The sequence below is a fragment of the Saccostrea cucullata genome, unplaced genomic scaffold (assembly GCF_032062105.1).
Source record: "Saccostrea cucullata isolate Sc308-1 unplaced genomic scaffold, CSIRO_AGI_Scuc_v1 ctg14, whole genome shotgun sequence".
Taxonomy (NCBI): Eukaryota; Metazoa; Mollusca; class Bivalvia; order Ostreida; family Ostreidae; genus Saccostrea; species Saccostrea cuccullata.
In genome coordinates, this window is record NW_026941090.1 from 491,504 (window position 1) to 505,301 (window position 13,798).

The 13,798-nt window shown below is 31.5% G+C and overlaps 1 protein-coding gene across 2 annotated transcripts; it reads left to right on the forward strand.

Annotated features, from left to right (window-relative positions):
• The first annotated feature begins 638 nt into the window (after positions 1 to 638).
• Positions 639 to 5,600, forward strand: LOC134257126 (uncharacterized). 2 transcript variants are annotated; one of them, XM_062739771.1, is made up of 10 exons: positions 642 to 951; positions 1,064 to 1,086; positions 1,545 to 1,565; positions 1,687 to 1,848; positions 2,379 to 2,463; positions 2,674 to 2,790; positions 2,916 to 2,951; positions 3,197 to 3,238; positions 4,817 to 4,915; positions 5,205 to 5,600. In XM_062739771.1, the coding sequence occupies exons 1-10, from the start codon at positions 876 to 878 to the stop codon at positions 5,273 to 5,275; spliced, it is 732 nt and encodes a 243-aa protein (XP_062595755.1). In that variant the 5' UTR covers positions 642 to 875; the 3' UTR covers positions 5,276 to 5,600. The 2 variants fall into 2 exon arrangements, with proteins under 2 accessions (XP_062595756.1, XP_062595755.1); XM_062739772.1 differs by lacking the exon at positions 2,916 to 2,951 and having other exon boundaries at positions 639 to 951.
• Positions 5,601 to 13,798: the final 8,198 nt, after the last annotated feature.

The following is a 13,798-nucleotide window of genomic DNA, read 5'->3' on the forward strand; positions in this document are numbered from 1 at the left end:
TTCTTTTAAAAGTCTCTATATGTTTATGTATCATTTAAAGAATACCCTTTTATGGAGACCATTAAAGGTGTCTTAAAAGGCATTTTAAAATTTCTTTTGTAGGCTTTCTGAAAATAATTAATCAGATAGTTTCAGTACTTGAAAACCACTTACGAAAATCACATGAGAAGAAGGGAAGCTTACTTCCCTTTATAAAAGAATTCAAAAAATAATTTATTGCTACGATAACTGTGGGTGCCATTAAAACAAACACTTCCCCGGCATACCTGTGTCGACGAGGTAAATAAGAAAAACTACGGATAGGACATGACGCTTGAAATATGTGCATCATGATGTCTTAGGAGTGGGTATTATCATTCTCTTAGCAGATAGGAAATAATTCAAAATCAATACTAGAACATTTCAAATATGTAAGACATGTAAACATTATGAAATGCTTTGATTACAAGTCGTAGATCCCTAAAGGTGAAAGAGATTTCCGGATACAGTATTTTTTTGATCCTGAAAAGTACAGTCCATAAGTATATTTTAAATTGTTGTAACGTATAATAAAATCAAAATATTAGAAAATGTGAAAGTAGAACAAAGGATCGTGGTATCAACTGTTTGAACAAGAAAATAAAAGGAAGCTGGATGGGGTGTTCCCCAATTATTTCTTTGTTAGATATAACACCCATTAGCACACCAGGGTAGTAATAAACCGATAACAGCGGAAGTGGGTGTGGGCTTTGGTGACCTCTCTCTCTCTCTTGTGTATTTTGGGGATTTAGCCTGTTTTACGTCATTTAAAATTTAGGTGTGATATAAGACGCATCTAAAGGGGATGCCAGGGACATTTTAGCCAGAAGAAACATTACACTAGAAATAAAATAAAGATGTCTAGATTTTTCGTGATCTGTGTTCTACTTTATTCTGGATATTCATACGCTGCAGTTCTAAGTAATCAAAGAGGTATGATGCATTTTTCAAAGAAAGATTTTTGATGACAGGTCTTTTTAAATAGACAAAAAATATTTCTAATGGTTATATTCTTTAATTTAAGATATTTGTTATTCTTTTTTAGATGGAAATACTTTAGACAGAAAGGTAAATTGAAATCTATAATACATGTAATGTTACTAGTAAATTGATAAAATAATAATAATAATAAAAGAAACTCATAATTTTATGAAAAACATGTGTTGTTGTTCTGCAAGCACTCGCAATTTATCAATTTTATTTAATGAGAAACAGTTATATGAGAGAATAATAGTAATATTGCTTAGAGGGATGTTTTTCCAGTTTTGATTCTCAGTCAAGAAATATTATTTGTCTTAATGATATATATTAGGCCCAGGACTCCCATCTCTGTTTCTTATTTCGAAAAAATATAATGTTTAGGTGGATAACATAGATTCATAGGTACAATGTATAGTATTGCAATTCAAGTTTCTATATCTTTCAGTTTCTATAAATGAAAACACGTCAAACATTTATGATTTTATGTAACGTTTATTTTTCTTGAAAATTCAAATAAAATTGCTAAAGTTTCGTTCGTTTTACAGTTATCAGCGCTTCGTGATCTTGTAAGTATAAACCAAATTTCTTTCTTTTGAGAATCAACTTTCATTTATAGTACACGCATTGTATATGTTTAATATTTTATTCTTTATTGACAAAGATTTTATAAATTGTTATTTAATTTAGTTAAATGAAATCAAGAATGATAATATTGAAAAGGATGCTACAGTCACTGTAAAGAGCGGTTCAATTGCAAAGGAAAGCGATATGACATCACCTAAAATGTCCAACATAGCAAGCACTCAGAAATCTTCGCAGTTATCACCGGAAGAAATTGCCGTTTTAAAGGTTAGCTGACTCATAAATTTTGAATTTCTGAAAAAGGGGTGTGATTTCAAACAAGCAATTCGTTTTTTCTGGTAAAAGTCCTTTAAAATAAGAAGAAATTACGCAATTTTTGATAGATTTTATTGCTACCAGGTTTTACAGAGATCAACAAGTTTAAAGTTCTGAATATTGTGATTTTCAATTTTCAAAAAATTCATTGCAATCAGATTAAACAGAGATTTAAAATTTAAGAAGCGGTTTAATATTGTTATAATTTTTGAAATACTATTTTATCAATTTAATGATAATGATAGTAAACATTATGATTTATTGCATATTCAATTGTTATACAAAATTTTATTTCCTGAATGATTCAGCCAATGAAATTGCTTGATACAAGTGAAATTAAATTATTTTCATATCACCTAAAAAGCTGCGAATTGGAAATGTGAAATGTTCACCTGTAACGGCATGTAAATATACATATACTCAAAAATGTATTGCTGGATAAATAATATGAAAATAAAAAAAAATTGAATTTTTATACACAGAAACTAAAAGCAACATTAAAGGATGAGATAAGGGAAAGTGATGAAGGCCTAAAATCATTCAAAGAATATATTAAGAATGAGAAAGGTATAATTTCTTTAATGCACAAAAATTCAAACAAACCATAAGTATGACTCGCGAAAACACATTAATCGATTTATATGATTTTTAAAATGGTTTTAAAAAAGTATAATCGGTAGTCTTTTATGTCCAAATTAATCCAATAAAATAATACAAATACATAGAAAATTAAAAATTAAACAACAGGTATTCATATTCTCTTTAAATTAATTTCAGTGCCAGAGCAGGTAGGCACCTTTTTAGATGGACCTTTACCTGTGGAATCTGTTTCAGACACAGATCGATTGAAACAGTTAGCCTCTCTTATGTCTGAGAGATCTAAAAAGGAACAAAGTAAGTAGAGTACTTAATAATAATGAATCTGAATACTATACTTTAAGAATTAAAGGATTATCTACCTGTTTAACTTTGATCCAAACACAGAGCTTTAGGAATTTATCCAGGCATTTTTTTTTCAGCTGAGAAAGATGGTTTTGGTAGACTTCAAGAGAGTAGTAAGTTGTAATGTTGTTACAGAAATTTTAGATGCCAGACAGGAGCAGTTATAGCTAAATGATAATGACACAGATTTATAAAAGCTTTAGATTCTTTCAATAATAAGATTGTTTATTTTCAATTGAATTTTTTAAAATGCCCTGTCTCTTTAGTTCTTCCTTTTCTTTGCGAATAGAAATGTGTTTGTTAGAATGAGTCAGAAAAGACACTTGATAAAATGTAATAGTTGTATTTTAACTTTCAGAAAACACAATTTCAACTCGCAAAAAGTCCTTTAGAGAAAATCGTAAGTAATGGAACCCATAATATATATATTTACAAAACATTTTAAGAATAAAATTATTTTGTCTTACAATAACATAACATATCATAACATTAACTTACATAATTAGAAAGTTATTATTTTAATATCATTTTCTTACTCACCTGAGTTGGAGGCAGACGTAATCTTTTCTTATCAAAATTTGTCGTCATTGTTATTATCATTGATGTAGTAAACATTTCACAATTCCCTCTTCTTCATAAACTTTCAAGAGAAATTTCAATCAAGCTTAAAATAAAGTACTCTTGGGTCGAAGGAATTTCAATTTTGAATGTGGGACCATGTCCATTTTTAAAAAAAAAAAGATATCCAAGGAAACGTAAAAAAAACCCAGGAAATCATTTTAAACACTCTTCCCAAGAATAACTGGAAAGAAAATTTAATCATCATCTGGTAGATTCTTAATATTAATTCAGGTATGCCATTATCATGGCTCATATGGTAATCTGGGTAGAGATACGGCGGAGATTTAAACCTGGTACCTTACAATCACTTAGCAAGTCCTCTAACAACAGGCTTTCAAGACCATTTGGAGCGTGATGAAATATGTATTCAGAAACCTTAGGAAGGCTTCAAATCAATAAAGCAGTGCGGGCTTTAATAATGACAATGCGTAGGGTAAAAAAAAAAATGATGACAAAACTTTCACTGCTTCATGTAATACTAGCATTATTTGCCATTTCATATGATTAAACAAACAATTTTCTTGGAAAAGCAAAATCAAATTTCCATTAAAAATATTTTCTCTCAAAATCAAATATGCACCTCTCTTCTAAGATTGTACTTGCCAATGAAGAATGTGAGAACACAGTATGATAGCTAGTATTTCTTATAATTAAACAAAAACTGGAAAAGCAAATTCAGTTGCAAATTGCATCTTGTTTGCCCCCTCAAAAGTCAAATTTTAAAAAGAAACGAATTCAATAAATTAGAAATATAAATTAACAGAAAATATATGTTATCAAGCAGTGTATTCACAATTTTTGTGTGAAACATTGGTTTTTAAAAATAAATTAAAGATAATCGCAAGTAATGATCAAACACATTTATATATCTACACATTATATCAAAATAGATTGAACACACCTTCAGAAATTTAAACAAAAAGATTTTTCTGTAAAGTCTTTAAAAAACGAGGCTGGGTCATTACTTATGTGCTTTGGCAGCCATTTTAATTAAATATTATTCAAAGTTTGATTATAAAAGGCAAATATTCTCCATATGAAGATATAGAAAATGATCAAATTTTAAAATAAAATGTATGAATTTTTTCTTACTTGTGAAATGATAGTAGACAGCTTAATTTACCGTATTTCTTTAAAAAAAAATTAAGTTAAATCTGGTGGTTAATTTGAAACATTGATATAATTTGTCATGATCAAACCCATTTATATATTAAGATTAACCTTCAGAAATTTAAAAAAGTTTTCGTCTTTAATACAATTTAAATATTTTTTTAATTTTGGTTTTTTTAGTATTTTAAAGTGATTGAAAGTCATGAATTTAAACATACTTTTTATATTCCCCTTTGTTTCTTTTCAGTTCTCGACGTGCTGGTGGATAAATTACTAGAGGACACAGATTTATTGCTAAAGAAAGGATTTTCTCTCACAGATGTATTAAACAATTTATCCGGAAAAGGTTTGTAAACATGCAAGATGGAATTATGATTATTTATGAGCCGTTGCTTTAACTGGTCAAAAACTTAATTTAACTAGTATTATAGTAAATATTATAAAATTAATATAATTTAACAGAAAAAGGTAATAAACAAAAGACATTTATCACTGTATATGAACTTTTTTTCATTATAAGATTTTTGATTGCCAATAGAAAATAGCAAAGAAAGACTCGCATCTATAAGGAATTAAAAAGATTTTTATAAACTTATGAAACGTATATTTACATGCTCTTTTAATGTTTCTTTTAGCAAAAATGGAAAGGGAGAGAACAGCACTTGAACAGACATTAGAAAAACTTTTAAACAAGGAACACATATAGAAAAAATAAATAATATATTCAACATTCGTGTGTTTTTATTACTGAAAGTGTTGATAATATTTTCCTATGCTGCTGCACAACTGAAACACAACAGACTTTCTCAAGCTACAAGAAAATGCAGTGACCTGTCTTTTAATAGAGTATTTAATAGAGTATGCTAAAATGAGATAAAAAAAGTACATAGCATATGTATATAATACGACAATATTTCAATGGAATACTATAGTATTTGTTATCCCGATAAACAAATGTCAAAGTGAGAAAAGCAAAAGTTTCAAATTGTTTTTCAACGATAAAACTGGAAGAAAATTTGCTTGTATTTGAAGACCATTGTATGTTTTATTTTTATATTTCAAAAATGAAAGAATATGCAATTTAGACAATAAAGAGAAAAAAAGTATAACAAATAATTGAAGATGTTCATTTTGATATTTGTATTTTTGCAAATTAATCTTTACAGATGAAGAAATATTCTTACTGTATCCAGGACATGTTCAACTTGGAACACAACCACTGCCTCTAACATTGTTTCACCTTCATCCTATAAAATAATATTTGTCACTCTTCAGTTTATTTATAGTTTCAATGAAAGAAGAAGTTTTAGGTTGGAACAAATATTTTGGATGATCATTTTCCCCATGCTTAAAATGATTATATGTTTAAGCTTGAAATGCAATACTAGTACAAATGTACGATATATAATGCACAGATTGCTATTTCATCGTTCTGTTACCACAGACAAAGTCGAGGGTCTATCCTACCATCAAGGTTTCAGAATATCATTCTTTTTGAAAATGTTAAAACAATTGTCCAAAGTACATGCAGTTAGATATTTGTAGTAAATGATGTTTTCTTGCACTTTTGAATTTTTTTTTTGTTTTTGTATAATACCCCTCAAAAGAATTTCTGAAAAAATAAGAATAACGATAAACATGGTCTTTATAAATTATTATTAAAGTCTGTAAAGATCATATCATTTAATGTTGTACTTCTCTACTGAGTTTGATTAAATGCTCACTGTAGTAACAATATCTAATCAAAGCATTACAATATTTTGAAGCTTTTGGCGTGCTTAAATAATTTCACGAATCAAAACACTAAATAACCTCTTGATGCAAGAAAAGAAAATGATTTTTCGCTCAATCATACTAAGCAATATATCAAACAACCGACGTTGAATTCGGATAAATGTAGAATGCGTTTTTACAAAGTATTGCTATAAACACTCGATTAAATTTGTTAATTTATTTTGTTATTCTACAATGAGGAGATCAATATTGATATTTGTTTTTTTGTCAGTTAGCTTTACTGATTCTCCGGACAACAATGTAAGTATACTGAAAGGAAAAAGAAACGCATATTAAACTTTTGATTTAAAAATTAAAACAATTATTTCGAATGTGTTTTCCAGCATTGTTATCAAACATTTTTATTCATCTTTAATTAACAATCTACCAAAATCTTCTGTGATTTTGACTGATAATTGATATGTCGACACGCCCCAAAATAAAACTAAAAATTCTCATAATCTCCCTTGCGCATCAGTAACAAATCTTGATTTTCCTGTGCATTGAGTTCACCAGAGCATTTATCTTTTTCATAGGATTATTATTCAACCCTTCCAGCGGTAGTCTTAATGGTTGAAAGTAGCTGTATTCTTCCAAAGCCAACAAATTCCCTGCACAATGAATCCCACGAATTTTTTAATTAGTGTAGAATGTACAGAATCCAGTTGGTTTGGTACATGTGAATGTTTGTAAAAAAAGACTTGACAAACACTAGCTACATATACCCAGTGTAAACATGCTAAAAATATTACGCATACGACGCGTGTGAGAGTAAAATCGACGTTAACTTGCCAAGTTCGCGGCCCAAATTAGAGCAGAGAGTTTCTGTCAATTTTAGAGTAAAAAAAAAAGGAATATGATTGTCTGATGTATAAATATCAGTTTCAGTGATAATGCTTTGACAATAACCGAGGTGGCATGATGAAAAGCCCTATCTTGATGTGACGTTGTTATGCACCAAGTCAGCTTCATGGTTGGTTGGAAACATTTTAATTTAACTCTCCGACAACCGAAAAAAACTTTTTTGCTAGAAAAGTTGAAAACAATCTGCACAGCAACATGTTGTTGCCTTTTTATTCACTTATGCAATATTGAATTCAATTACTAGACCCAATGTAACTTCCGTCAGCCATACCATGATTGCAAGAAATTTATACTGACTTCAAATACATGTATGCAAAAACGGTGTCTATAACTCTAATGCATCGTATGGCACTACAAAATGTGATCACAAAATTAACATCATCAACATGCGCGTGTTTTTGACTTTTTATCACTCCCGTACGTTGTGCAAAGTAACCAAAATACACATCTGACCAATTTTCATAATTTTCGGCCACATAGTCAAAACCTTTACGCATATGATGTTCTTATGCGTTACTTTTTCCTTTCAGTATCTTTTAACGTACATTTCACTTTGCTTATTCAAAAAAAAATAATAGAAAAAAATATAATAATAACTAGTGCTAATTGTGGCCACATAGTCAAAACCTTTTGGTGTCATATTCCCTTGAAGCTTCATTAAATAAGACAGAATCTATGCATCTGAGATTTTAACAACATTTACAAAGAAGTGTACAAAAATCATTTAAACTTTAGCATTGCACGCGTGAACATGTGAATGCATTTGCGTCATGACCATATCATCTTGTCTACACAATCTATATTTTTAATACACTGAATATTAAAGTATTTAATCCAAAATTATTTAAAAAATATCATTCAAGTGTATGTTTGATTTTAATTTCACGTGCACGCACGTGCATACATGAGCATGGTGACCATACCTTCTTGTAGAAGTCCATTACATCTATCTATGTTCTAAATTCCACCACGTTTGGGTGAAAACTAAGGGAGTTATAGCTGTTTAAAGTTTCAGCCAATCAGATCGCAACACATGTACACGCACGTGTATGCATGTGCATGGTGACCATACCTTCTTGTAGAAGTCCATTATATCTATCTATATTCCAAATCCCATCTTGTTTGGTTGAAAACCAAGGGAGTTATAGCTGTTTAAAGTTTCAGCCAATCAGATTGCAGCGCACGTGCATGCACGTGTTTTCATGATAATTGCTTTATTTCATGTTGTAGGATATCCTAATGCATGACTATGTTCAAAATTTCAAAGGATTTCGTCAAAAAACAAGAAAGATATTGAGACTTTAGTTGCAGCCAATCAGAGCGAAGTGCACGTGCATGCGCGTGAGATCTTGCTATTTTCACCATGTCGTCATGTCTATACTACTAATATATCCTCACATTATGAGTTTCAAAGCATTTCATCTAAAAAAAGAAAAGTTGTGGCTATATCTATTATATTGGTCATTTCACGTGTTGCACGTGCACGCTCTTGCAAGCACTTGCGCGCAAAATGACCTTGATTCTGCAAATCTACATAACATGTCTACTAACCCTAAAAAGGTTTTACCTACATCGGAGGAACAGTTTACAAGATCATTCCCGGACAAAAAATCCAGGAAAGAAGAAGAAGAAAAATAATAATAACTAGTGCTAATTGTAACGGGAACCGTTACAGATTCCCCAAACGCTCCCCTTATACATTTCCAAGAAATTCAGTCGATATCGACGATATCGACAATTTTATGTCGATATCGTATCGATATCGATCGTATTCAGCACTATTAATTTGAAATATTTGGTGTCATATTTGAGACTCTCTATTGTGTCGATGTCGTCGATATCGACAATATCATGACGATATCGTATCGATATCGATCCTATTTGCACTATTTATTTTGTGAGTGTTACATAATTTTACAAAGTCACAAGTGAAATCAAAATTGATTCATAATTGGCATGAATATGAAAATAAATTATGATTAAGAATGTATTAGGGTTGTTATTGTTTAAGATTAGATTTAGAGTAAGATGTATGGGTTCAATTCTTGAAAATGATTTAACAATGATATTCCGATATCGTCGATATCGACGATATCGACAGTAAGGTAAACTTATTAAACACAGAAGTGTTGTAAAACTAATTTTTTTGTATTTAGGGTGAAGGTTGGCAAAGTTATATGCTTTTAACAATCATGATTCGATATCGATACGATATGGTCGATTTCGACGATATCGATGGCAGGTAAAATCTTTGTAAAAGTAAAGTAATAAAATATAAACACATTCAAAGTAACAGGGAAGGTATTTACAAAGGGTTTAGCAAACATGATTCGATATCGAAGCGATATCGACGATATCGACACTTCAAAAAGATTTATAAAGTTTAAAGTAACAGTTGTTAGAAAAATATTAAGGATTGAAAGCACAATTCTTGGAACAACCATGATTCGATATCGGCACGATATCGAAAATATTGAACAGTATGGAAATTGTCCTAAAACAGGAAGTATTGTAATAAACAAACGAGAATAGAGAAATATAATGGAAAACTATAAAAAAGTAATGTGTCGATATCGTAACTACATCGTGTCTTGGACATAACTCCTCCCCTCCTTTCCTCTAAGCTTCAACAAATAAACTAAACTCTATGCATCTTAAACTTAAAGAACGTTTTTCCTAAAGTATACCAAGTATATAGCAAATTTTTGCATTGCACGTGCACACACTTGCATGCATATGCGGAATGACCATATCATTGTATCTACACTATTAATTTATTTAAACGTACTTAATATCAAGGCATTCAAAAAGTATTCGAAAATACGCTAAATCAAGTGCGTTTGTATTTATACATATTGCACGTGCATGCACATGCATACATGTGAATGTTTACCATACCCTCTTATAGGGGACTATTAAGACTATCTATGTTATAAATCTCATCCTGTTTGGCTGAAAACGAAGGGAGTTATATGCATTTAAAGTTTTAGCCAATCAGATTGCAGCGAATGTACATGCGCGTGATTTCATGAAAATTATTTTATATCATATCGTAGGATATCTTAATGCATGACTATGTTTTAAATTTCAAAGTAATACGTCAAAAAACGAATAAGATATAATTGTCAAGAGATTTTTGTTTCAGCCAATCAGAGCGAAGCGCACGTGCATGGGCGTGAGTCATGATAATTTGACCATGTCCTGATGTATATAATACTAATATATTCGTATATTCTGAGTTTCAACACATTTCATAAGAAAATAGAAAAGTTATGGCTATATCAATTATATTGGTCATTTTAGATGTTGCACGTGTGCGCTCTTGCAAGCACGTGCGCGCAAAATGACCTTGATTCCGCAAATCTACATAACATGTCTACTTACCCTAAAAAGATTTTACTTACATCAGATGAACAGTTTACAAGATCATTCGCGGACAAATAAGTACCCAGGAAGAAGAAAAATAATAATAAGAAACAGAGTAAAAACAATATGTTCCCCAACTTCGTTTGGGGAACATAACTAGTGCTAATTGTAACGGGGACCGTTACAGATGTTCCCCAAACGCTCCCCAACTTCCTTTTGGTGCCACATACCCTGTAAGCTTCATTAAATAAGACAAACTCTATGCATTTGAGGCTTTAACAACATTTACCCAGAATGTACCAAGTTCATTCAAATTTTAGAATTCCTCGCGTGCGCATGTGAATGCTTGTGCGTAAAGACCATATCATCTTGTCTATACAATCTATATATTTTAATATACTAAATATTAAAGTATTTAATCCAAAAGTATTAAAACAATACGCTCATTAAAATGTATTTTTGATTTTACTCATTTCACATGGAAGCACGTGCATACATGAGCATGATGTCCATACCTTCTTGTAGAAGTCCATTACCTCTATCTATGTTCTAAATCCCACCCCGTTTGGTTGAAAACCAAGGGAGTTATAGCTGTTTAAAGTTTCAGCCAATCAGATTGCAGTGCACGTACACGCACGTGTATGCATGTGCATGATGACCATACATCTTGTAGAAGTCTATTATATCTATCTATGTTCCAAATCCCATCCTGTTTGGTTGAAAACCAAGGGAGTTATAGCTATTTAAAGCATAAGCCAATCAGATTGCAGCGCATGTGCATGCACGCGTTTTCATGATAATTGCTATACATCATATTGTAGGATAACCTAATACATGCCTATGTTTAAAATTTCAAAGGATTTCGTCAAAAAACAAGAAAGATATTGAGACTTTAGTTTCAGCCAATCAGAGCAAAGCGCACGTGCATGCGCGTGAGATCTTGCTATTTTGACCATGTCATCTTGTCTATGCTTCTAATATATACCTATAATATGAGTTTCAAAGTATTTCATCAATAATTTAAATAGTTACGTCTGTATCAATTATGTTGGACATTTCTCATGTTGCACGTGCGAGCTCTTGCAAGCACACGTGCATGCACATGCTTTCATGATAATTCTTATAATACAGGCTGTAGATCTCCCTAATGTATGACTATGTTCAAAATTTCAATTGATTTTATCAAAAAACAAGACAGATATTGAGACTTTAGTTTCAGCCAATCAGAGCAAAACGCACGTGCATGCGCGTGCGATCTTGCTATTTTGACCATGTCATCTTGTGCATACTACAAATATATCCTTACATTATGAGTTTCAAAACATTTTGTCAAAAAATAGAAAAGTTACGGTTTTTTCCATTATATATTGGTCATTTAAAGTTTTGCACGTGCGCGCTCTTGCAAGCACGTGCGCGCAAAATGACCTTGATTCCGCAAATCTACATAACATGTCTACTGACCCTAAAAACATTTCACCTAAATCGGATGTGTAGTTTACAAGATCATTCGCGGACAAAATTTTCCCGAGAAGAAAAATAATAATAATAATAATAATAATAATAATAATAAGAAACAGAGTAAAAACAATATGTTCCCCAACTTCGTTTGGGGAACATAACTAGTGCTAATTGTAACGGGGACCGTTACAGATGTTCCCCAAACGCTCCCCAACTCCCTTTTGGTGCCATATTCCCTGTAAGCTTCATTAAATAAGACAAACTCCATGCATTTGAGATTTTAACAACGTTTACCCAGAAGTGTACCAAATTCATTAAAACAGCATTGCACGCGTGCGCATGTGAATGCATGTGCGTAATGACCATATCATCTTGTCAACACAATCTATATATTTTAATACACTAAATATTAATGTATTAAACCCAAAAATATTTTTTAAAAATACGCTCATTCAAGAATTTACTCATTTCACGTGCACGCACGTGCATACATGAGCATGGTGACCATACCTTCTTCTAGAAGTCCATTTCATCTATCTATGTTCTAAATCCCACCCCGTTTGGTTAAAAACCAAGGGAGTTATAGCTGTTCAAAGTTTCAGCCAATCAGATTGCAGCGCACGTACACGCACGTGTATGCATGTGCATGATGACCATACCGTCTTGTAGAAGTCCATTATATCTATCTATGTTCCAAATCCCATCCTGTTTGGTTGAAAATCAAGGGAGTTATAGCTATTTAAAGTTTAAGCCAATCAGATTGCAGCACATGTGCATGCACGTGCTTTCATGATAATTGCTATATATCATGTTGTAGGATATCCTAATGCATGGCTATGTTCAAAATTTCAAAGGATTTCGTCAAAAATCAAGAAATATATTGAGACTTTAGTTTCAGCCAATCAGAGTGAAGCGCACGTGCATGCGCCTAAGATCTTGCTATTTTGACCATGTCATATTGTCTATGCTACTAATATATTATCACATTATGAGTTTCAAAGCATTTCATCCAAAAATAGAAAAGTTACGGCTATATCTATTATATTGGTCATTTCACGCGTTGCACGTGCACGCTCTTGCAAGCACGTGCGCGCAAAATAACCTTTGTTCCGCAAATCTACATAACATGCCTACTGACCCTAAAAAGGTTTTACCTAAGTCGGATGTGTAGTTTATAAGATCACTCCCGGACAAAAAAGTACCCAGGAAGAAGAAGAAGAAGAAAAATAATAATAATAAGAAACAGAGTAAAAACAATATGTTCCCCAACTTCGTTTGGGGAACATAATAATAAGAAACAGAGTAAAAACAATATGTTCCCCAACTTCGTTTGGGGAACATAATAATGCATAATTGACCTGTGAGTTTACAAGGTACTGCTAAATAGAAATTGAATACTGTAGATTCCTAATTATATGCGTGGAATTAATTATTGAGTAATTTCGCGATCTCGTGAAATAATACTACTTGCCTTTCATGGTGCTAAAATCTATGTAAAATATCTTGAACAACCATCCATTCGCGAATTATTATTCTCGCTATATGACGTAGAAGAGCCCATTCGCTATAATAAGTACTTGCAAAAAGGAATCTACAGTATGCAATATGTTTTACACTATAATAAAAAGAAAATAATTCTCAACTATGGTGTTTTTTACCCTTTGAATTCAGTTTGTCCAATTGGAGTTACAAACGTTTCTTGTTTTGCTAATCCCTGTGAGGTGCCCTCGAACACGCCCTGGTGTTCAAACTGTCTGTCGATAAATTC

Bases quoted from the DNA above. Each gene is read 5' to 3' on its own strand.
- LOC134257126 (XM_062739771.1), top strand. From the start codon at position 876: ATGTCTAGATTTTTCGTGATCTGTGTTCTACTTTATTCTGGATATTCA. The intron at 952-1,063 runs GTATGATGCATT...ATTCTTTTTTAG, and splicing joins AGTTCTAAGTAATCAAAGAG to ATGGAAATACTTTAGACAGA. The intron at 2,464-2,673 runs GTATAATTTCTT...AATTAATTTCAG, and splicing joins ATATATTAAGAATGAGAAAG to TGCCAGAGCAGGTAGGCACC.